The 24,949-nt window shown below is 39.2% G+C and overlaps 1 protein-coding gene across 3 annotated transcripts in view; it reads right to left on the bottom strand.

Moving 5' to 3' along the window:
• Positions 1–24,949, bottom strand: part of SKIC3 (SKI3 subunit of superkiller complex) — an 86,941-nt gene that overhangs the window by 37,067 nt on the left and 24,925 nt on the right. For all 3 annotated transcript variants that reach the window (XM_062212391.1, XM_062212392.1, XM_062212393.1), the window contains 20 exons: positions 24,701–24,841; positions 23,721–23,822; positions 22,607–22,746; positions 19,480–19,566; positions 19,281–19,384; positions 18,655–18,781; positions 17,621–17,800; positions 17,174–17,298; positions 16,237–16,490; positions 14,647–14,749; positions 11,764–11,940; positions 11,531–11,675; positions 11,296–11,374; positions 11,142–11,203; positions 10,951–11,007; positions 8,181–8,249; positions 6,635–6,709; positions 5,862–6,003; positions 3,632–3,725; positions 1,474–1,545 (listed from right to left, as the gene is read on the bottom strand). In XM_062212391.1, coding sequence (XP_062068375.1) covers positions 1,474–1,545; positions 3,632–3,725; positions 5,862–6,003; positions 6,635–6,709; positions 8,181–8,249; positions 10,951–11,007; positions 11,142–11,203; positions 11,296–11,374; positions 11,531–11,675; positions 11,764–11,940; positions 14,647–14,749; positions 16,237–16,490; positions 17,174–17,298; positions 17,621–17,800; positions 18,655–18,781; positions 19,281–19,384; positions 19,480–19,566; positions 22,607–22,746; positions 23,721–23,822; positions 24,701–24,841 — 2,335 coding nt within the window. The remainder of the gene's footprint in view (positions 1–1,473; positions 1,546–3,631; positions 3,726–5,861; positions 6,004–6,634; positions 6,710–8,180; positions 8,250–10,950; positions 11,008–11,141; positions 11,204–11,295; positions 11,375–11,530; positions 11,676–11,763; positions 11,941–14,646; positions 14,750–16,236; positions 16,491–17,173; positions 17,299–17,620; positions 17,801–18,654; positions 18,782–19,280; positions 19,385–19,479; positions 19,567–22,606; positions 22,747–23,720; positions 23,823–24,700; positions 24,842–24,949) is intronic.

Below are 24,949 nucleotides of genomic sequence, written 5' to 3'. Positions count from 1 at the left end.
AGAAAAAAACTATGCATTTAAAAACCAGTGTTTAGGGGTAGGCGATGTGGTGTAGCAGGTTAAGCTACCACCTGCGACACCGGCATCCCGTATGAGCACTTGGCTGCTCCACTCCAATCCAGCTCCCTGCTAACGTAATGTGCGTGGAAAAGCATGTGCCCCACCACTGACACGAGAGACCTGGAATAAGCTCCTGCTCCTGGCTTCTAATCAGCCCAGACCTGGCTGTTGCAGCCATTTGGGAGTGAACCAGTGGATGGAGGACACCTCTCTCTCTCTGTGTGTGTAACTCTGTCTTTCAAATAAAGAAAATGTCTTCAAAAACAAAACAAAAAAGTGTAAAAAAAAAAAAAGAGGTTTGTCTTTCAATGAACACTATCTTCAAAGATGCAATTACTTTTGTGGAGAAAAGAATGGAATGAGAGAAGGGCATAAGGGGGGTTTTGATGCTACTTGTCTATTTTTTTTTTTTAAAGAAAGCTTGAGCAAATTGACAGAATTTTAAGCTGTCACATTTGAGTGGTGACTATTTGTTAATTTATGCTCTGTATTTTATTATTCATTATATGCTTGCATATTTAATGTATTTCATAATAAAAAATGAAAAAGACCTGTAAGCAATGGAAGGTATAGATTTCTTTCTAAAATACTTAAATTACATGAAACATTAAAACGAAAATGAACATATATTTTATTCCCCACAATTTCTTTCAGTATCTGTCCTCCGCTTCAATAAAATTGCAGACAGAGCTCTGCTAACTGACAAATGTAACAGTTTAAAAGAACTGATAAGAAAGGCAGCCAGCACAGAAAAATTTTCCTGTTTATGCATATAACTCAGTTACATAGTTGGAAAAGAAAAGAACTTGTGACCTCAGGTCTCTACCATGTAACTTTCAATGGAGACAACAATCCCCAAACATTTACACCATAATTAAATGTGCCTCAATCATTTGGGGGAGCTCAAAACTGAAGGAGGGCCATCCTACCTTGAGTCAAAACCTTTCTCCTGTATTACTTGTGTTCTCTGGTCCTCCAAACAACCGGTTCTTAATCAGAAATCCCTGACAATCTGAGGAAAGATACCTAGCTCCCTCACCGTCCCCCACATTTTCGTGTACCATTTTAAAGGGGCTGCTGAACCACTAACGCCCATCTTGAGTTTAAGAATATACACAAATCCGGATGAATGCAACTCCTCGTCCTTTAACGAGGTTTCTGCTATTAGAGACCGCACTCTCTCTCTCCCAAAGTTCTCCTCTGCACAAATGATGAGTTCTAACCTGCTCCTGAGACAGCAATATGGAGTTTCGTGTCATTACAGGGAAGGGAAACGGCAGAGGCTGGAACATGGGAATTATGTGTCCTGTACGTTCCGCTACTCTGGGATCTTGTCATCATCTCCCTAGTCCCACAGCTTTCACCGGGAAAATCCAACAGATACACAGCACTCATGGCAAAAAAATTATTTACCATAACAATCTGCCATAATGTCTTACAGTAACATTGTACGTATCTTTGTCTTCTGCAGACAACAAAATTGCTCTGAAAAAAAGAACACAACATTTTAAGTTATCTGCATGCTTAATTACCTACTGCTTATCTTTCCTCCTTAGCTGACTCTACAGACTTCTGTTCTCTTTATTCAACCCTATGAATTCTTTAGTGCCAATTATAACTGCTTACTCATATTTTATTAAGTTGGTGCCACGAAACTAAAATTTAGATTTTAGGTCATCAGGAAAATAACTCAAGTAAACTTACCTCTCATTAAGTGATATCATTAATCATAGCTGAGTGCCAAATATTCTCAAAATTTTAATCTAAATGCAGGAAATGAGTATATTGTGATGTTATGTTTTGACATATTTGGAGTTTCTAGAAAACACTTGTGAAGATACTGATATACAAGTATTTGAATTGGGAAGGCAGGAAACTGAGTACTTTCATGGGCCCTTGCCTGAGTACACAGAACAATAGTTACCAGAGAGTTGAGGGAAGGGAGCAAGTCATCAGAGGGGCCTGGAGGATAAGGGCAAAGACACCCACACACTGGCAGCCTCACTTCCTTCTCGTGCTCCGTCCTGGGCCGGGACAGAAGCATCTGAATAGCTCACGAGAGCCTGACATTCGGTAAGGCTTTGTATTTCCTTTTCTGTTTAGAGAGGATTTCTCAGGGTTTCTTTAAGTTCAAGAACAGCTTTTTATCAACAGTGTTGCAACATGAAGGAAACTTAGGGACACCTATAAGACAGTCTCACAGGGATCAAAACCCCGAGTTCTTGTTTAAGGCAGAAGACAGCAGTGCCAGGACCGTGGAGCAAGCCTCTGGTGCACACAGCGTGGGATACAGTGTCTGCAGTCCCCGCAGGAAGCACCCCTCCCCCAACGCTGCCTCGTTTTCCTTCTTTAAAAACCACATCCACAGTTGATTCTACCATACCGTTTGCTTACTTGTAAGTTTACTAAAACTGAAGGAAACAAAAGTACGGTTTTTCATGAACATCTCTCCCTGTACAACTGGAGTAACACTTCCTTGATGACGCCTCCAGTACCAGCTAGTGATGACTCCTTTGAACTACAGAGACATCCAAATAAATCAGGACACAGCAAAGCTTTTGGGACAATTCAATTAATTTTTTACTTGATAAGGCTTCTTCTAAATTTCTGCTTTATTCAGGGCAATAAAGTGACTCAGAGGTTAGGCCACAGGATCTTCCGGCTTCTCATCTCGCAGCTACTCATGAGGCCCACGGCTATTTTCTCATTCGCCTGTCTGTTACCTGGCAGTCACAGAACTACGTGGACTTCGTTTCACACCGCTGTCCGGGCTGGTCATTCCAGTCCAGCACGCTGGCTTTCCTGTGCCATGAACAGGCCAAGTCCGCTCCTGCTTCGGAGCACCTGCCCTCCGCCTGGGACAGTCTTGCCAGGATAACCAAACGGCAAGTCAACAAAACAGCTCAGTTCCTTCAGGCCGGGCCTCAGCTGCCTCCTCTGCAAACCCACCCTTCTTAAAACCTCTGACAGGTCTCTTCCTACCTCCACGTCCTCTGCTCCTTTCCCCACTTCGAGTGGCTTTCTTAGTAATTATTGTTATCTCAGAGACTTCTCAGCTTCTCCCATGTCTCCCAGCTCCAGGTGTGCCCTCCACAAGGGCACCTATGTAGTGTCTGATTCACTGCTAAGCGGCCAGTGACCAGGACACTGCGTGGCACACAGCAGTCCAAGAAACAGACACTGAATAGATAAATATAAGGCAGTAATAAAGGCATTCAAATAAGTATAATGTTACCGTCGCTTGTCTCACTGAACACATGTATGAATTAAAGCTGGGTAAATTCCCTTGGAGATAGATTTTTCTAAAACAGATTCTGAGGAGATTTTTGTCTTTTCTGTCAGTTTTGTCTTTCCTTTCAATCTCTCTCTCTCTCTTTCTTAACAGAAACCAAAGTAAAGCTGAAAATTGGGGACTGTGTCTTTTCACGTTCTAAGATGTAATCTAAGAAGATAATACACAATGAGGAAAAGGAAACGAGAACATTTCTTCAGTACCGTCTGCAGGAGAACGAGGCCAAGTGTGAGAAGGCTGATGGAGACAGGGCCTGCGCTTGGACGGACTGGGACTCACCTCTGGTACGCATCTGCTGCTTGCTTCTTCAGCTGCAGATGTTCATTCAGGTAACCCAGCATTGTGAAGGCTGGAGCGTAATTCTGAATTCTTTCTGGAAATTCAGAAATACACTGACATGCATATGCTGGTTGTGTTCAAAAATATTAGTATAATTTTCAATTTTTCCATTATCTTAAACACCAGATCATTGTCCTTGTTAAGAATAATGAGGGGCCGGCGCTGTGGCATAGCAGGTAAAAATGTCACCTGCAGTGCCGACATCCCATATGGGTGCCGGTTCAAGTCCTGGCTGCTCCACTTCCAATCCAGCTCTCTGCTATAGCCTGGGAAAGCAGTAGAAGATGGCCCAAGTCCTTGGGCCCCTGCACCTGCATGGGAAAACCCAGAGGAAGCTCCTAGCTCCTGTCTCCTGGCTTCAGATTGGCACAGCTCTGGACATTGCAGCCAACTGGGGAGTGAACCAGCAGATCGAAGACCCCTCTCTCTCTCTCTGCCTCTCCTTCTCTCTCTGTGTAACTCTAACTTCCAACTAAATAAATTAATCTTTAAAAAATAAAAGAATAATGATCTGACTTTATCTGGAATATGCCAGTAACCATTTTATTATAACTTTCAAGTTACTAAAAAATACTTGAGAGTGGTAGATGGTTTCTAGTTGTGTTTATACTTTACAAACATCTGATCTAATCTACTTAAAAGTGGATTAGAAGCTAATCTTCAAACCCCTTAAACTACCTAACAAAGTACAATGTAATATCTGATGTGCGATGTCCTAATGTCAACGCATAAAGTGAAAACCACACAGTTATTCTTGAAAAACTCCTAAAGTCTCCATAGGAGGAAAAAGTCACCAAAACTGAGTCAAAGTGAGCAGGAGAAGCTCCATGCTCGACATGGCACACGGTTAGACCCCAAGGCAAACAGGACAGACACGAGGTGATCTGCACTTTCCCTCTCTCTTTCCTGCTTCTTTTTTCTTTCCTTTTTGACAAGCACATAAAGTTGAATTTACTAAATGAATACAGGACTCCACTACAGGGTTTAAAAAAAAAAAAAAAAAGCTATGAATTAGTTGGTAGATTTTTTCACTGCTTTAAGTACCTAAATTCTGCTGCAAGCTGAAGGTTTCCCTCATTCTGTAAAGAAGCCCCTCTGTGAAGTTTCTGACCACACACTTCATCAGCTCCCAGTTCTTATCAGAGGCACTCATTCTGGCGTGGCGGGCGAGATGACTGTGTCCTAAAGGGACCATGTTTGTAAACTAACTTCCTCCCACGCCAGTGCTCCACACCAAAGGCATGAAGATTATGACACTCCCCAGTCCCTTCCACGTCTATGATGGGGCATGTTCCCTCCTGTGTTTCCAGTTTACGTGATACTTCATATGGTAGGTCAGTATTTACTGCTAATATAATATTCCTGCTGAAGTTCCTTCTCACTTCATTAAAATTTGTCAAAAGCTAACAGAACCAACACTTCTTGAGCATCCAGGGTACACCAGGTACTCTGTGGAATATTTTGTATAAATCATCTTTCTTAAACCCAAGGAAATAGGTATTTTGCTGCTTGTACTACAGATGAGAAATCTAAAATTCAATTTTGTATTATGCCCAAGGTTTCAACTGTAGCTACTAAGTGGTGGGGTAGATATGAAAAGCCAGTGGCAGTTTTATTAAAGAAAACAGAAAATTATTACAATAGAAGGTTAATAAAATTTTATCATTTTGCCGATTTTTTTTTAATCTAAACCTATTTTTCCAGTATCCTGAAGATAAGTCAGATGTGAAAGTAGGAGGTTAAAAGCCCTGAGTTTGGGGCTTCATGTACCTTAACTCATTTAAATAACTACAACTTGGGTATTATTGTTGATCATTTCCAAAGAATAAAGAGACATAAGGGGACATGAAATATTTGGCCTGAGATTGCGAGAAGGGACAACGGTGGAGCCACAGCAGCAGCACCTCAAACCCATTAGGCTCCAAAACCCTTTCCACTGTAAACAAGGAAACCACTTTTATCTTGAATCATAGTAAAACTAATTTTCATCACTCTTCAAGAGCCCTTCCTGAAGTTTAAAAAGTAGACTGCTTGGCCAGCAGGGAAAATGGCAAAATCGTGTTTTCAAGGACACTCATATTTAATTTGGGACAAATTAATTTTAAAAATTCTTTTAACTAATTTCAAAAGTAATTAAAATATCTTGGCATTTATATAACAGGCACCTTACCTATGTATTTACACAAAACAACTTGTGCCGCTGGAATAGCATTCATCTGGAGGATGTTGTACCGGTACAGTTCTGTTTCTCTGTTGCTTTTATCTTGCAGTGTTGTGCAGACCCAATATGCATAACCTATTGCTCCCTCGGTCTTTAAAAAAGCCAACATTAGCAAATGGTAAGAACTAAGACAATAAAAATTCAGAAGTAATGCATTGCAACACTGTAAGTATCATATCTTAGTCTTCTTTAAGTGCCTTTAAATGAAATATCACTACGATAAAACACAGCTAAGAACTTATTTAAGTCACTGGCTCCCATACTAAGTAGAGGAATCAAATGGGATAAACAAAGAGCAGACAACAGAGCCCCACCAGATGTGCTGGTTTCCCTCTTCTCAGCACCATTCCTATACAGGTCACACCAAAGAATTTTAAAATAATTTCACAAATAATCTAGAAATGTCAACTGAGTGTGATCTTCGGCTCAAGTCCATTTTTATTCCTAGAGTTTCAGTTTCTTCTCTATATAACTATTAAATCTCAGTGTCATTTCTTCAGTTTCAAGAGCTGATAGGAAGATGAAACTAGAGGTTCTTTAAAAACAGCTAATTTTTTCCAGGGAAGAATACAGAGTAGAAACAACTACTGTTGTTGACATCTTACACCACTGGCTATATATTTCCTTAAAGAGGATAGTACTTGATTAACTTCTGATAGTACTTGATTAACTTCTGAGTTTACATAAGATGAGAATGTTAGAGGAACATTCAAGTTTCTTACATGCATACTGAGCTCTGTGGTGTGCCTGAAGAGATCCATGGTATCAAAGCTCCCAACCGTCTCTGCAATAAGAGCCTACAAAAGGAAAAAAGTGGCTCCTAGTATGTTCAAAAGAATAGTAATAACAGAGATACATGAAATTGGAACAACCAAAGGTTTAATGCCTAAATTTAAAAGTAAATTTTGACTTATATTAACATTTTAATTAAACCTACTTCCTGAAATAAATTGTCTGTAAGAAAAAAAATAGATATATACAAATAGCTGATCTGAAAAGCATCTAAACTCTACTATCCCAAGTGAGGTTTCTGGACCAGCCTCATCCTCATCTCCTGGGAGCAGTTACAAAAGCAGACTCCGGGCTCTCTATGTTCACTAAGTGACGCCCAGGCTAGCACAGTAATGCCCCTGCTCCATAGTTAACAGGGAGATTGCTTTACCAATGGACTAGATTTAGACCAAGAGTCCATAGTCCTATAAAAGATATCAAATGCTGATAAATAACTTTCTTATAGGATTGGCGCCCCTAATATTCTTTGACCAAAACAATCAACTGCTTACTAATTCATTATAATTTCTCAACTAGGCAAGACACTGGAGGCTACCTGGTCCAATTTCCTTTTCTTCCAGGTGAGGAAATTAAAATCAAAGAAATGGGCCGGTGCCGTGGCTTAACAGGCTAATCCTCCGCCTTGCGGCACCGGCACACTGGGTTCTAGTCCCGGTTGGGGCGCCGGATTCTATCCTGGTTGCCCCTCTTCCAGGCCAGCTCTCTGCTATGGCCCAGGAAGGCAGTGGAGGATGGCCCAAGTGCTTGGGTCCTGCACCCGCATGGGAGACCGGGAGAAGCTCCTGGCTTCGGATCAGCACGATGCGCCAGCCGCAGCGGCCATTGGAGGGTGAACCAATGGCAAAAAGGAAGACCTTTCTCTCTGTCTCTCTCTCACTATTCACTCTGCCTGTCCAAAAAAAAAAAAAAAAAATCAAAGAAATGACATGTTCAGGTTAGAAAAACAAAATAAAACAAAACAAAATCCAGTTGATGATAGCTGAGACTAGTGACTGAGTACACGGATTCCTCTAATTGGCAGAGCAAAACTCTCAAGTTGGAGGAGGAGAGAAGACTCACCAAGTACCCAATCAAGCAAGAGTTTACGTAAGATAAGAAAACAAAATAATTAAAATGATCTCTACACATGTGCAGTTCCTCTTACACAGGAGTTAGGCATAGTATTTAGACTGATGGGGTTCAAAGCCCCTTAAAATCAACACTTAATCATTTTAAGGTGTGTGACTTTAGATGTGATACTTAGGATCTCTGTGCTTCAACTTCACATCCGTAAAGAGTTTAACAATCACAACTCGCAGGATTGATGAAATAAATGGAAATAATGTACACAAAGAGCTAAGTACAGGGATTCGTACAAAGTTATATCCTCATATGTACTCGTTATAATTATTATTTATATTACTAGGTTGTTTCTGTCCATTCCTATGAATAGGCTATATACATCAACAGGTAACCATTAGTGACTATATATCTTACTTGTCCAATCCAGCACATTAAGTACGATGGATCAAGGGACTGAGCCATTTTGAAAGCTTCATGAGCTTGCTAGGGGAAAAACATAAGAAAACATGTCATTTTGTAAAATCAGTCTTAAATTGTTTATGTTTAAAAACCATAAAACAAGAGGATAAGAAAAGTCAATCATCATAAACACACATGAACTGAGAACTCCACTGTTTATGAACAACTCCGCAATGCTTATTGCAGTGTTTCAGCAACAAGTCCTGGAGTACTCCTGGGTGCGATAGGTTTCTCTTCAGATTAGGAGCTCTGATCCCCAACAGAAGAGCTATATATACGTGTGTGTGGGTCTGTCTCATAGTCTGAACAACTTGTAAGCAAACACATGTACGTCTGCTAGCCACAGCTGGTGAAGAAAATGACTAAATAAGGTGGTATTTATTTCCTTCTCTTTGAGCTGAACCAGCAGGAAAAGAACTCAGTCAAGGAGGTCCGGGACATGAGCCTGCCCGTGAAGAGCGAGCAGCCAGTAACATAATTCTCCACTATCCAGTCACAAAGCTTTGAAGACACTTCACTCAGACGTGCTTTTTTATTTTCTTAACTGGTAATTACACATTACCTTATATTGTTTCTTCAATCATGTATGTATGACAGGAAATAGTCTTATTCTTTCTATAAAAAAGTTAGCTTGGCCGGCGCCGCGGCTCACTAGGCTAATCCTCCGCCTTGCGGCGCCGGCACACCGGGTTCTAGTCCCGGTCTGGGCACCGATCCTGTCCCGGTTGCCCCTCTTCCAGGCCAGCTCTCTGCTGTGGCCAGGGAGTGCAGTGGAGGATGGCCCAGGTCCTTGGGCCCTGCACCCCATGGGAGACCAGGAGAAGCACCTGGCTCCTGCCATCGGATCAGCGCGATGCGCCGGCCACAGCGCGCCAACCGCAGCGGCCATTGGAGGGTGAACCAACGGCAAAAGGAAGACCTTTCTCTCTGTCTGTCTCTCTCTCACTATCCACTCTGCCTGTCAAAATAAATAAATAAATAAATAAATAAATAAAAAAGTTAGCTTATGGGCAACAGCTGTGCCATTATAATAAAACCACATGCATACCTCATCATCTATAACACATTTCCATGTAAAAAAAATTTTTTTTTTTTTGACAGGCAGAGTGGATAGTGAAAAAGAGAGAGAAAGGTCTTCCTTTTTGCCGTTGGTTCACCCTCCAAATGGCCGCTGCGGTCGGCTCATCACACTGATCCGAAGCCAGGAGCCAGGTGCTTCTCCTGGTCTCCCAGGCGGGTGCAGGGCCCAAGCACTTGGGCCATCCTCCACTGCACTCCCAGGCCATAGCAGAGAGCTGGCCTGGAAGAGGGGCAACCGGGATAGAATCCGGCGCCCGACCAGGACTAGAACCCGGTGTGCCAGCGCCGCAAGGCGGAGGATTAGCCTGTTAAACCACGGCGCAGGCCCATGTAAATTTTTAGAGAATATGTTCATGTATCTTAAGATCCAAATTAATATTTTCTATTAGTCTTCTAACATCACTCTTATGTGAAGTGAGTTAAAGGATCCCTGAGAATATTATGGCTGTTTTAAAAGAACAAGATCCAATATACTGGCTGAAATACAAAGAGTACAGATGTGGCATTATCAAGAGACATGTGGAAACTTTCCAAATATGGCTTAGAAACATGCTGGGACTGGGAGTTTAGCCTAGTGGTCAAGACACCCACATCCCACATCAGAGTGCCTAGTTCCATCCCTGGCTCTAACTTCTGACTTCAGCTTCCCATCAAAGCAGACCCAGAGAGGTGGAGGTGAAGGTTCAAGTAATAGAGTCCCTGCCACCTACACGGGAGACCTGGGTTGCATTCCCAGCTCCCAGCGCCAGCCCTGGTCCAGTCCCAGCAACTGTAGGCATTTGAACAGTGAACCAGTGGATGGGAGTGCTCTCTGACACTCTATCAAAATTAAATAGATAGGAAGGTAGATAAGTAGATTGGTAAACAGGTAGATAGACAGACAAAAAGATAAAGAAATAAATTTAAAATGCTTCCAGCTTAGTACCAGTTTAATGTATAACCGCTCAAGTATGACAGATTACACTGTATTTAAAGGGATCAATATCCACTAAACCCAAATCTAAATCACCCAAACATAGGTTAAATTTGAGCTATTAGAGGAGACTAGTTGTCTCCATCACCTACATCCACCCACTTCAAACAGTCTGCTTCTCTTAACTTGTGTACAGATATAAAGAAAAACACTCCATTGTAACCCATAAGCTGTACTTTGAAAATTTATATTCATTAAAGTTTAATAAATGAAAAAAAAAAAAACACTCAAGTCACAACAGAATTATTTTCACTTCAGTGTGAAAAGCCAACACATTATAAAACTGGATGCTTCTAGAGTGTCATGGAAAAGAAGATAACTCTTACATGTTCATTATTCAACATAATGGAATGAATTTCATCAATTAACTAGCACAACTGGAGAGTATCCTAGACAGACAACCAAGTAATAGATATTTCACAAGAAACTGAGCTATGACAAAGAGATCAGAAATAGAAAATGTTCTTTGTATGTATGTTTTATATAATTTTTTGAATATTTTGACACATTTGCTTTAAATATACAGTTCATACATACATATATACTATTTTTCTTAACAGATATTAATATCACAGAGTGAAGGATTTATGATAATGATCATAATGTGGGGAAAGAGACACATGGTATGATTCATCCTTCTATTTAAGATGACAAAACAGACAACAAATTTACCTCAATGTTTTCATTTGCAAGGTACAACACTCCCAAGTTGGTCCATGCAACAGCATTCTGAAAAATAAACACATAGATATGTAAAAATACATATACACAAACACACACATGTCTCTGTGTACTTGGAAGTCTCAAAACATTCTTAATATTACATTCTGAAGTTCTTTTTCAAAGACACAAAGAACACTCACAATTTGTTCAGACTGGATTGATTTGATGAAGCAGTGCTGAGCCAGGGCATAATTTCCAATACCTGAAAAATAAAGAATTCACTGAAATTGAAATCTGTTACCTGGAACCCATAGTCTTCTAAAAATATTGAAGTAAGTGTTACTCAGTTCTCACCACTGTAACATGCAACCACACCAAGAGCATTCCAGTACAGGTGGTTATTACTGTCAAGTCTCACTGCCTTTTTCAGACACTGAAAATAAATTAAATTAGATTAATTTTTATTTCTTAGAGTGTTTACATTTATATCAAGATAAATGTGGCTTTATGGGAAAATACTACAGTATTCATTCTATCAAAAATATTTCTCAGAAAAGCATCTGGTTTTTTAAATTTCCCAAAATCATACATGTAAAGATTTCTCCAGCAGCTCTTGAAGATCATTCATGCTGCTGCCTGTTTCTGCTAGATGTTGTACTTGGCGATAGTAATTAATCCCAAGGTCACACCATGTATTAGACGTAGACATTAACTTCAATGCGCGACCATAACACCTGTGGAAATATAAATGTGAATGTCACATTTGATTTTAATGTCCTAATTCAATTTGAATGTCATTAACTGATCATTTTCCTAAGTTACCTTCCTCCAAGATGGAGGAGCTCATTTTTCTTTAATACTTGTTTTCCTTCTTTCTGACCGAGCAGGACTCCTAGAACATGAATGTTCACTTTGGATGTAGAGACAGCATACAGGCTGGTGCAGGCATCACCAATCAGCTTCCAGAGGCAGGACACATCAGCTCGCTGCTGCAGGGCCCTACGAAAAGGAATAGTGTGATGTTCACAGATTATTTCCAAAACGTATAAAGGCTATCTCCCTTGTCACTACTTCCAACCGAAACAGAATAACTATATTCCACCCAGATTAAAACCTACTTCCTGGGTCAAGCACTGTGAATGCTTTATGAACCTCCTCCTACCCTCACTGTTGCCATCTTCCTAACAGGAAGGTAAGAAGGCAGGAAGAGTGGAGGAGGGGCAACTGGGTATTTTAAGCTGAGTTCCAGAAATTTTGCAGATTTTGGGGTATTTGTCAACATTTTGTTAGAAGTAGCAGAAATCAAATAAGTCAATAGATTATTCAGACCAACTTAATTTTGAATTTTTTAACTATGCTATTTTTGCTTGTTTAAGCAATGACCACAGCAGTAAAGTGACAACTCTCTTACAGTGGGCTATTGTAAACTCAGGTTTCTGCATTTAGACCGTCCCTCAAAATAATAAATAAATAAATAAAACTAGTAAATGTATCAGATATATTTGGTGATCCATGTGATTTTTATTCTCTGAAATCAAAACTAACAAAAATGTAAATATGAAAAACCACATTTTTAGAGCCAACAACTGACTGAATGGATAAGCTCAAAAATAAACAGAAATATTAATTACAGTGACAGAGTGTACTTCTTGGAATGAGAAAATTTGCGGCTATACATTTCTGTTCTTCTCAAGATCTTATAAATAAAACACAGCAATTTCATTTAAGCCAATCATCAGCCATCACAAATGGCTATGCTACTGGCAGATGGACAAGCAGATGGAACATTTTTCATAGCCTCTTTTATTCAAGGAGTTCAGCCAAAAATCATCTTGCAATGTCTTCCTGAGAAGCAACGCTGAGTACTGCACTCATGACAGAGAGCCACTGTGAGAATCAGGAGGAAGGACAACACTATGTAGAGTTCCTTTGCCCAAATATCTAGCAAAATTTTTAAAATTTATAGCATGAAGGAAAAAGGAAAAAAAGAAAACGAGCAATTTAAATAGCTTACTTCTCTTAAGTTAAATAAAAAATAAACATGGGGTGGCCTTTGGTGTAGTGGTGGGGACACTGCTAAGGAACCCACATCCCTTGTTGGGGTGCAAGTCCTGGCTCTGCTTCTGATTCCAGCTTCCTGCTAATGCACACTGTAGCAGGTAGCAATGAAGGCCCAGTACCTGGCCCCTGCCATGCATGTGGGAGACTCAGATGGGGTTCAGAGCTCCTGGCTTCAGAATGACCCTGTCCTGGCTGTTGTAGGCATTTGGGGAGTAAACCAGCAGATGAAAGATCTTGCCCTGAGTTTCAAATAAATAAAAATGTAAATAATAAACAAAAAACATGTAGAGTGAAATACCTTCTCTTACCCTTACACATTAATTTTGATAGTACAAATTCCTTTTAAGGCTAGAAGTAAATATATTGTGGATCAAAATTTAAAAGTTCTATGTATCACCTTATAATTGGTTATAAGTATGCTTATGTAATTCAAAATAAAATTTTCTAGGCTCAGGAACACAGGACTGCTACGAAGGATTGTCACCCACAGGTTCACATTTACTTTTAAATACCAGTTCAAACAAAGCATGTCCCTTCACACTAACTTTCCTGGTGGAAAGAATACTACATGAGATCTGAGAGTCAGCAATACAAGTCAGTGAGAGAAAAAAGGGTTAGGTTTTCACCATTTCATCTCTTAATCATATGAAAAGCAATTCTGGAACAATCAAATAAATAGGACGCAGAGGAAAAGACAAATTAGAAAAGAAAGAAGAGAAGTAGAAGAAAAATGTTTCCAAGAAAAAAAAAAAAAAAGCAAGTGTTTTGTCTAACCTTCAGAATGTTTCAAGTCGTTTACCACAAATAACACTTCTGCTCTACCCAATGAGTTTACCTGTGTGCTGTGTCTGTGTATCACATCTACTCAGATTTTTCTGACTCCTTTCTTATTACCAGACACAGCATTCTTTTCTACATAGTGTCTCTCCAGATGCAACCACATTGCTCATTTCCCCTTCCCCTCAGGTCCATCAGTAAACCTCAAACAGGCCCATACCGCTAAATGCAAAGCATACTGTGCCTGAAGCCCTGTTTCCCCCTCAGCACCCATTTCTGGGCCTCCTGGGAGGGAACACTGACACGCGTCAGAGCTACTGCTCCACTAACAGCAGGCTTCTTCTTGCTCTTCCTGGACACTTGGCACACAAGCCACTGCAGAGCACAAGTAAAATCAGTACAAGGGAAGGGGAGGGTTGCGGGTGGGAGGGAAGTTTTGGGAGGGGGAAGCCATTGTAACCCATAAGCTGTACCTTGGAAATTTATATTCATTAAATAAAAGTTTAATTTAAAAAAATAATAATAATAAATTAGGCACAGTAAGAGATTAACAATAATAGTAAAATAGAGCAATTATAACAATACACTGTCATAAAAGTTACTTAAAATTTCTTATTTATTTCTAGAACTTTCTATTTAATGTATCTTGACTAGTTGACATTGTGCAACTGAAATTGCAGAAAATGAAATTGTGACTAAGAGGAAAAAAAAAAATCAGTACAAGGATATTACAGCATTAGTTGGCTAGTCTGTTCTTTAGGTCTGGCATTTTAAATAATTGCTGCATAACACAGAATAGCCCTAAAATAACTTTCTACATGTAGCTTATCAGAATAAGAAAATCAATACAGTAAGAATGATACTAACCAAGTAAAATATTCCAGTGCTTTTTCTATGTAGTCCACAGCTTTCCCATCAAGATAATCCACCAGAGCTGCTTTGGCCATCATAAAATGGCATTCACCCAAACCTAAAATTGAGTAAGATTGTAGTTGACATAAAACAAACACTTAACATGAACTTCAAATATATTTATTGGTGTTATTTTAAAGGCATTTCCAAGAAAAAAAAGCTTGAAGTAACTTATAAAACTATTTTTAAGTATGATCTCGCATACATTTAGTGAGGAATTCAAACGTCAGGGTATACTGGCATTCACAAGGACTGAAAGTGATAAAAAGTTGACCCTGGACAATCTGCTTACCTCCTAAAACCTCAAAAATGAAAATGGGACTATTACCTAAATGTTACTCTTTATCTTATTACTATTTCTGGACTGTTGTGAAACAAAGTTTGATCTTTTTAATTAAAATCTGTACAGCAAACTCTAAGAATTAAATGAAATTGTGATGTTACTAAAGTACCTAGTAAACATTTCATAAATTAGAGTTTTTTTTCTTGAGGAGTTTTATAATTTTTTTAAAAGTTTCATGCCAAAGTTATATGCCACTTAAAATATATATTTGATTTAAACTTCAATAATTTCTTAAAATAAAAGAAGGAAAGCATATATAATAAAATCCAGACTTTTGTTAAATGGTCAGATATACTCATAAAAATGTAGTTACATATGGATTGTGGTATTTTACTTTATATCACTAAAAATAATTTATTAAGAAATCTAGGAGCTGGCGCTGTGGTGTAACGGGTAAAAGCTACTGCCTGCAGTGTCAGTATCCCACGTGGGCACCGGCTCGAGTCCCAGCTGCTCCACTTCCAACCCAGCTCTCTGCTTTGGCCTGGGAAAGCAGTAGAAGATGGCCCAAGTGCTTGGGCCCCTGTACTGCATGGGAGACCCAGAAGAAGTTCCTGGCTCCTGGTTTTGGATTGGCCCAGCTCCAGCCATTGTGGTCATTTGGAGAGTGAACCAGTGGATGGAAGACCTCGCTCTTTCTCTCTGCCTCTGCCTCTCTGTAACTCTTCCTTTCAAATAAATAAAATAAATCTAACAAAAAGAAAAAAAAAAAGGAATCTACAGATCTCTATGGAGGAAGTAAAAATCAATTTCGATAATCAGAAAATAATGCAAATTGTTAAGTTTTAAAAAAATTAAAACATGTTTACTAGGTACTTTAGTAAACAAAAAGATTTCAAAAGAGGTTCAATAGCTTACAAAGTAATTAGAAGATATTTTAGCAATATTGTGAATAATTATCAAAATATAAGAGGCAGGGAAACTCTTGTTAGTGAGTTCCACGTTTAGATCCAATAGCAACTATGCTATCTGTCTAAAAGTTAAAGCTCTACCATATTCTTATTCATTAACTGTTATGAAGGATTTGATCTTTTTATATTCAAATCTGTGTTAGCTGTACTATAAGGTTCATAATGGATGCTTGTTATTGATGAAAGAAATCTTTTTCAAATTATTCAGTACACTTACTTAGGTGGGAAGTTGACTCAAGCATTTTATAATTCAGTTTACAAAAGTCAAAGGAGCTAATAAAATGGAATTACCTTTCAGAGCAGGCACATAATCTCCTTTTTTTTTAATGATCAGCTGGTATTGCGCTATAGCCTCCTTGTATTTGCCTAGGATCTGCTGTATTGCTGCAACCTTAAACACACTGTATATGGATTCCGGGTTCAGTTCACTGGCTTTTGTGAAGGATTTCAAGGCTGTCGTATAGCTGCCTCTGCTTAAGTATGCTTCTCCTAATGACTCCCAGCAATTGAAGTCCTTCGGGTCTGCCCGTAATGCTGCCTGTAAACTGTCAAGAAACAGTAAGAGATATGAAAGTAACAGAACTAAGTTCCAGAACTGATATGTGCATATAAATAACTCAATGGCCACTTTTATTTATAAAAGTGTTATGTGGAGGCCAGCGCTGTGGTGTAGTAGATTAAGCCTCCGCCAGGGGCGCCCGCATCCCATACTGGTGCTGGTTCCTGTCCCAGCTGCCTTTCTTCCAATCCAGCTCTCTGCTAATGGCCTGGGAAAGCAGAGGAAGATGGCCCAAGTGCTTGGACCCCTGCACCCACATGGGAGACCCAGAAGAAGCCCTTGGCTTTGACCTGGCCTAGCCCTGGTCAATGTAGCCATTTGGGGAGCGAACCAGAGGATGGAAGATTCTCTCTCTGTCTCTCCTTCTCACCTCTGTACTTCTGACTTTCAGCTAAATGAATAAATTTTTAAAAAAAATACATGTACCTCAGCTTTTTATCACTGCTTACATTTCTACGAACCTACTCTGTGTACTAAGAAGACTTCGTTTCCAGAAGTCTTCAACAGACCGGCTATCTCCTCAACAGCAGGACATCACTTAATCCATTTTTGCAATCCCCATTGCCTATTAAGAGGAGCCTAAAAGCTCATTCTGAATATAAATGAAATCTAACTTAAGGAACCATTACACTGTGGAACAGTGTGTTTAAAAATAGTAGGTTGCCTTACTCAGCCACTGCTTGAGAATGCTGACCCGCTCGCAAGTAGTACAGTCCACGCCTGAGCCAGGCCCATTTTGCTGTTCCAGCACTTGCCTTTTGAGTTACTGCTGTTAGGATAGCTAGGGCAGTTTCCTAAGAAGAAGAAAACACTAATATTACAGACATTGAATATCATAAAAATTCAGAACATCAAGTACCCCCCAGTTCTACTTCCCACTTCTGATGTTTTTAAACTTAAATAGTAAACACTAAACCACAGTTTCAGCATTAAATGATGAGGAATTTACCATCTACCAATGAAAAGAAAATTCACTCTATTTATAAATATTGGCAAAACTATTTTTATTGCATCTACAAAAAAAAGTGAAAACTAATGATACTTGTCAACCATTCATATAAAAAACTTTGCAATGCTATACTCAGGATGGAAAAACAAGAAGGTGAAAGCGGTTACCACATCTTCCAGCTCCACGCTCAGGTCAACTGCTGCGGCTCCCGCTTCACTGTCAGCATCGTCCAGTTCAAATGCCTTCCTGTAGCAGCCACGGGCTCTGTTCTTATCTCCCACCACATCTCTGTAGTAATGACCCAAATAGCAGAAAACTTTGCCCATGTATGTGTCCAGTCTTGCAGCCTTTGAAATAAATATTGGTAACAAAACATTAAAAATTCATCTGGCTGGGTAATAAGCCAGTCTCAGAAAGACAAATATCACGTTTTCTCTTATTTGTGGAAGTTAGTACAGAGTATAAAAATTATGTGGATGTCATATTACTTGGTAAGTAGTTATAAATATTGCTTCATTGACTCATATCATGTAAATGACAATTTATACCCTTCTTTTCCCAATGTTACAATAATTGTTATGAATCTTTCACTTGGTGATATTAATATCTGTTTTCAAGAAAAATAAAAAAAGATGGAAAAAAAAGAAAAAATCCACACAAGATACAGTACATAGACCAAAAAAGAAAATGGACAATTTCTGAAATATATAAAAATTTGCCAAAACAACTTCTGATATAAAACAGACAAGAAAGCTGGCCTTCACTGTAGACAGAAAATAAATAGTAGTGCAAAAATATTATTCTTTTGTGTGGGAAATACGATTAGAACAATTATTAAATTAATCTACTCCTATGAGTTAGGATAAGAACGTAAGACAGATGTTAACAACTAAAAGAACAAGAAATTAAACATCTAAATTCATGTGCCAATAAAAATATAGTAGAAATTACTTTTAAAAATATTGTTTTCTAGAGATAAATGTCTCATTTTCTATAGTACCTTCTTCTTAAAAAGTAACTTTTATAGTTTAATTTTCTCCTTGAAAACCTCTAAATTTTCTCATAAAACCTTGTATGTGAGATGAGGCACAAAAACAGTTCAGTAAAGAGTCATTTCAAGTACTTAACCTAAATGAGTATGACTTATGATTTTATAATAAATCCATTTCAACTAAGAATTAAAGATGAGCTGTTGTTTCACCTTCAGAAAGTGGGTGAGAGCCTTTGTTTTATCTTTTCTTGTTTCTTCACTCATGAACCAATACGTTAACCCCAGCTGGTAATGGTATTCAGCCACATCAGCATCCTTCTCCAGCGCTTGCTGGAAACTAAGTCACCAAGGAGAGGAAGGGGATATATTTTAAACTAATGTAGCACACATATGTTTTTCTTGGCATATGTATACATATAAATGTACATAAAAATGCATGAAAATTATAAGAGACTCCACATTGGAACAATTTCAGCATCAAGGATACCAAACTAGAAACAAACCACTACTTTAGGATTTAGATTATAGTAAGAAAAAAAAAAATTTGTTTTTGAAGAAGTGCTTAAAAAACCATAACAGCTTCTTAACACTACTATGTACAAAGTGTTCACAGCATAAACTAAACATCACATTTGCTTACTGAACATTATGATCACCTATTTTGATTCAAAATCTATCAAAGCATTTTATAGCCGCATACTAAATAAATTTTCTAAAACACTAAAATCTACAAAAATCAAATTTGTACAAAATCAAGTCTTCATCAAGCCCACTCATTTTGAATTTTTGAGAACTACAAAAAAGTAAAATATGTCTGGATCCATATATATTTTTACCATTTTTCGGCTTGTAGGTAGTCCTTTTTGGTAAAATGAATTAAAGCCTCCAGGGCATGAACTTCAGCGAGGTCAGGATAAGAAGAGAGAAGGTCTTCCATAATCTACAAAACAGACATCTATTAATTTCATATCCATGTAGAAGTGACTTAAGTTTTAGAAAGTACTCAGTTTGAATGAACAAACAAAACACACCAACCTTTGTAGCTTCATCTACTGAGCCTTTGTTCAGATAGGCCAAGCTTTTGAGAACCAAAAGGCCTGGGATGTTATTTGCATCAGAAACCTAGAAAACAATCATAAAGAATTGCTCTAAGTCTTCAATGTATCACAAAAATAACTTGTTTTAATTAAAGCATGGTCATAGGAGAGCAGGGGCTAAAGGAATAAAGACACATAGATCCAACTGCTATCACTATTCACACTTTCACTCTTCACAACCTCAATACTGGGGGAAAATTTAAGTATGTTAAAAAAAAAAAAAAGAAACCCAGACTAGGATAACAGACCCACATGCACCCACCATCCAGCCACAGAATAAGAAAATAGAAGGCAATCTTTTTTCAAATATACCTCTAACCACCTGACCACCCTCTTGCTCAGACTGTTTAGAAACAAATCCCAGTTGTAGTAACTTCTCATCTTTTCATTATTCATAACTTTAGTGTCTGTATCTAAAAGGTAAATTCACTGTTAAATTACATAACCACATTACCATTATCACACGTAAACAAGCCCAACAGTATATATCCTCAATATCATCAGGTTTTCCAATTGGCTCATAAAGTATTTGAAGTATTTATCTGCTTTAATAAAAATCCTAATAAGGTACTTGCATTTCAAGTGGCTGATCTAACTCTTTCAATCTCCATTTTTAAACTACAGAGTTCCCTCCTAGCTCTTATTTTTTCCCCTCTCCTCTCCCTAACAAGGTAATTGTAGTAGAAAGATTTGGGCCGTTTGTCACAGGTTCTCATGGTCTGGATTTGCTGAATATATTTTCAGGGTGTCCCACAATCACCCGCATTTTCTGTATGATAGCAGTTGGGTCTAGAACTTGATCTCATTTGAGTTTAACATCCTGACAAGAAGACTCCATCTACTTGAAGTTGGCTGAGTCTGGCTGCATCTCTGTGATGATGGCAGCACTGGTCCTCAATGTCCAGATCTACACATTACTTATGGGTCGCAAAACGGGTGAGTTCCTATTCTATCATTCCTTCTTCCCTTCAAGATGGAATACTTGAACACAAAGAACCTCCCCCTCCTCTCGTTATCTCTTAGGTTACCCTAAGGAGCAGTTCAAATGAGCAAGGCGGGACAAAAACTTTGCTTCTTTCCAGCTGTATCATGGCAAATGCATGGCCTTAAGCACATCTGATATATCTAAATCCATAGCAGGTACTGATGTGTATGCCAGCTCCTGGGCCCTTCAGATCCCAGCAGCCTTGAGCTTCCTTGCTTTCTAGCAAGACAAGATGCCCGGCCTCATCTATACATTTTCTGCCTCAGCCCTGGACTCTCCCAATTCTCTAAGAAACTTTTTGCTTTTGTTTTGTAAAAAAGTGATTGGAAAGGCCCCTATAAAGCATTCACAAACATATCATTGGTAGGAAGGTAAGCAGAAGAGAAGAGAACAAGATAATTCTTAAAGGATGCTGACACTGTTTTAAAGAATTATCATGAAATATAAAGCCCTTTGAAATATATAAAATGATCTTAAAAAAAAAAACTTAAAAAGTTGTAAAATGTTGATATAAAATGTGATATAATTTTAATTTTAGACCAAAAACAAAAAGGTACTGCATGATTTGGATATGGTTTGTCTCCTAAAGGAGGGGTAGGTAACAGCCAGCCCCATGGGTCATATAAGGCCAGTGAAATCATTTGGTCTGGCCATGCCAAGGCAACCAACGGTGGGATTCAAAGTTCAATAAATCTACAGGAGGCTAATTTTGAAGTTGATAATTTTGTATGGCCCACAAATGATATTATAAATATCCAAATGGCCCTTGGTAGAAAAACGTTCCCCACCCCTTTCCTAAAGGCTCACAGAGACAGGGATCTTAAAAGAGACAAAGGCTAGTGGAAGGTGCATAGGTCACAGACTAGCACCTGCAGAAGGGATTACGTCTTCTCTGGGGAGTGAATAAGGTCTCCTGGACTAAACTAACCACCATGAGAAGGCGTTGTTATAACGTGAGTTCAACTGCTTTCTTGGCTCACTCTCTTGCTTTCTTTCTTACCATGTAAGTGCTCTCTCTCTTTCTCCCTTCCTCTCTCGCTCTCTCTCTCTAGCTCTCTCGTGTGTTCCCATCATGTGATTTCAAGTGCCATGCTATGATGCAGGCAAAGGCTCTCACCAGATGCCACTGCCATGCTGATTGGACTTCCCAATTACCAGAATTCTGAGTGAAATCAACTTTTCTTTATATATTACTTAGCATCAAGTAATCTGTCATACCAACACAACCAAGTTAAGACAGATACAATGCTGTTATAATCGGTGATTTACTAATTAATATTTTTCATTAGGAAAATTCCCAATTTCTTGAATCAAAAACATAAGGAAATCAATTTTCTTCTTAAAAATCAATCTTTCTTTGAATGAAACAAGGAAACAAGACACTGTACTAGGAGGCTACTAGTATCTTTAATTATCCTTGTCAATCATCCATAAATATTTTCCTAGAGGAAAAAGTTTTAACATTCAAGTAGTAATAATGTAAAAGGGCTGAAAGAAGAAGGGAGAATAAGAGAACCAAAGACAGAAATCGCCTCATATGAAAAGCACTGTCAGTACTTAACCAAGAAGCAAAGAACTTCAGAACTCTCAAGTGCGGAAATGACTGATTACAGCACAGATGTGCACAGTGGGTTTTCCGTGTAGCAACTGACACCAGTTAGGACACCCACAACCCACACTGGCATGCCAGGGTTTGAGCCCTGGCTCAAGCCAGCCCTATTATAACACCCTGCTAATACACACCCTATGAGGCAGCTAGTGATGCTTCACATAGTTGGGCCCCTGCCACTCACAGAGGAGACCTTGGTTGAGTTCTGGGTTCCTGGCTTTGGCCTGGCCCTGCCTCAGCTGCTCTGGGCATTTGGGGAGTAGACTAACAGATGGGAGAACTCTGACTTTTATCTCTTGGACTGTTTTTCAAACACAATATGTACTTATTTGTTTAGTTAATAATATGTATTTGATAAATAAATCAAAATTAAACAAAATAAGGCACAGACACAGCAAATTCACACCTGTACACAACACGTAAGGAAGCGGTCATGTAATGACAGAAGGAAACATCTGACGCTAAGACTACCTGCTCCAGGGTACGGATTGCCTCCTCTGAAGAGTCACTATCCGAAACCTGAACCAAAGCCTCTGCTTTCAAATGAAGACACTGATTCTTCTGTTGAAGACCGCTCGGAGACGCACCAGCATTCTCTGCGCTCTTCAGAGCTGACAAAATGAAGGATGTCTCGATGAAGATAACCATACCACTTCACTTTTTTTAAGGATGAAACATAATAAATTATAGACACAGTAAGCATAATTTTCCAAAAACTATACATACATACTGAATGACTAAGCAAACCTGCTGCAAAACGAAAGTCAGCCTTTGGTAAAAGCCTCTGTAACAAACAGCAAATTAGAGACACTGGAGGAGAAGAGAATCTGAATTGGAATGGACCTCGGGAAACTGTTTCTCAGTGACAGAGGCTGGGCTACGAGTTGGCCAGGTACAGGGAATCATTTTTTATGATTTCCTACCACCACACCTCACCCATCATTCACCCAAGACACTCAGATTTCCCTTTTCCTACATCAGAGAAATTTAGACACATGAAGATCCTGGACACACAAGAAACTTCACTGTTACAAAGGCAGAGCACCTCCACCCCAGCCTAAACTGTGCCACAATTCCAAACGTGGGGAAACTTTACTACTCACTGTCAGTTTAACTTAAATTAGTCGGCAACGTAAAATACAAACTACAGGGGCCAATGTTGTGGCACAGTGATTTAAGGTATTGCCTGCAACAATGGCATCCTATATGGGCACTGGTTTGAGTCCCAGCTGCTCCACTTCTGATACAGCTCCCTGCTAATGTGCCTGGGAAAGCATCAGAAGACAGTCCAAGTACCTGGGACTCTGCCACCCATGTGGGAGGTCCTGATGGAGTTCCAGGCAAAGCCCGGCCATTGTGGCCATCTGGGGAGTAAATTAACAGATGGAAGATCCCTCTCTTTCTGTCTCTCCCTCTCTCTGTATAACTCTGCCTTTCAAATAAATAAGTAAAACTTTAAAAAGAAGAAAACAAAATACAAAATGCAGCATCTGAAGTTTGGAAACCACTATTCTTTGTCTTTTTAAGATGAAAATAAAGAGGGCTGGCCATGTTCATGTGTAAACCCCAAAGATGTCAAGAATACCTTCATTGCATGAAAGAACAGCTTCCTTAGGTCTATGCATTTTGACTTGGGTTTCTGCCAGATGATACCATCCGGTTGTGCAGAGGGGACTTTCCCTTAACCCTGGAAGGATAAAACAAGCACACAAGTCAAGGTTTCTGTGACTACAGACAAATGGGGCCACCATCTACTCTCTAACGCAGGCTCCCCCCGCCTTCTGCATCTCTCACGTCAATCAGTCACCAAGTCACATGGATTCCACATGGTAATCCATTTCTCCACATACTTCCCCATCTTAAACCACTTCAATTCTGACCTCCTCCATCTTGATCTCTCAAATGCTTGCATCCCCTCCAACACATTCGCTACACTATACCCAGATAATCTCTCAAAACACTATCAGATGATGGAATCCCCCCTCTTAAAAAAAAAAACAAAAACAAAAACAAAAAAAAAAAACAACCTCTTAACTGATTCCCTGTTGCCCTCCGGATACTGTGCAAGCTCCTCAAACAAGTTTCCTAAGGTCTTCAATCTTGCTGCCCGCCCCTTCCTGTACCCATACCTTAAATCTGGCTGCACTGCCTGCAGTTTCCTGAACAAGCTCTCCTCTTGCCTCAGGCTATTTCACAGATTCATCTCAGCCTCCAGTGTTTCTCCGGAGCCCTTTCAGCCCCCTGCCTGGCTTGCATTTGGCATTCAGATCTCAACTTGAATGCAGGTTCATCTAGAAAGACTGTAACTGATGAGATTAAAACCTTTCCGGGGCTTCCTAAAATCATCCCACTTTTTGTGAAAGAAAATACTGAGACACAAAAAGTTTAATTAACTTTTCTGAGGTCTTGAAATTAGTGAGTGACAGAGTTGGAATTCAGACTTAAATTGACTCCACAATAAACCGATCCCATCTTAGAGATGCATCTCTTAAAGAACCAAAGATCAATGTCCAGCAATCCAATAATAATCACACTGCAGGTTGTGTGCTACATACTGTACAATACCTTCTGTTAGGTTCCTGACAGCATCTTCATACTTTTTGTCTTGCAGTGCTTTTATGCCTAAGCCAATAAGGCCTGGACCACTTTTTGAATCCATTTCTAATAGCCTACAACAATACTGCTGTCCCTCATCAGTAAGATTTCCTAGAATTAAAAGGAAACGTATTTAGCACACATGTACCAGGTTTCTAAGTTCCACAACCTATATACTTAAATCCCAGAAGCTATGTTACACATCTTTCACCATATCTT

The sequence above is a fragment of the Lepus europaeus genome, chromosome 15 (assembly GCF_033115175.1).
Source record: "Lepus europaeus isolate LE1 chromosome 15, mLepTim1.pri, whole genome shotgun sequence".
Taxonomy (NCBI): domain Eukaryota; kingdom Metazoa; phylum Chordata; class Mammalia; order Lagomorpha; family Leporidae; genus Lepus; species Lepus europaeus.
The sequence above is the reverse complement of the archived record's forward strand: the minus strand, read 5'-3'. Positions and strand labels throughout refer to the sequence as shown.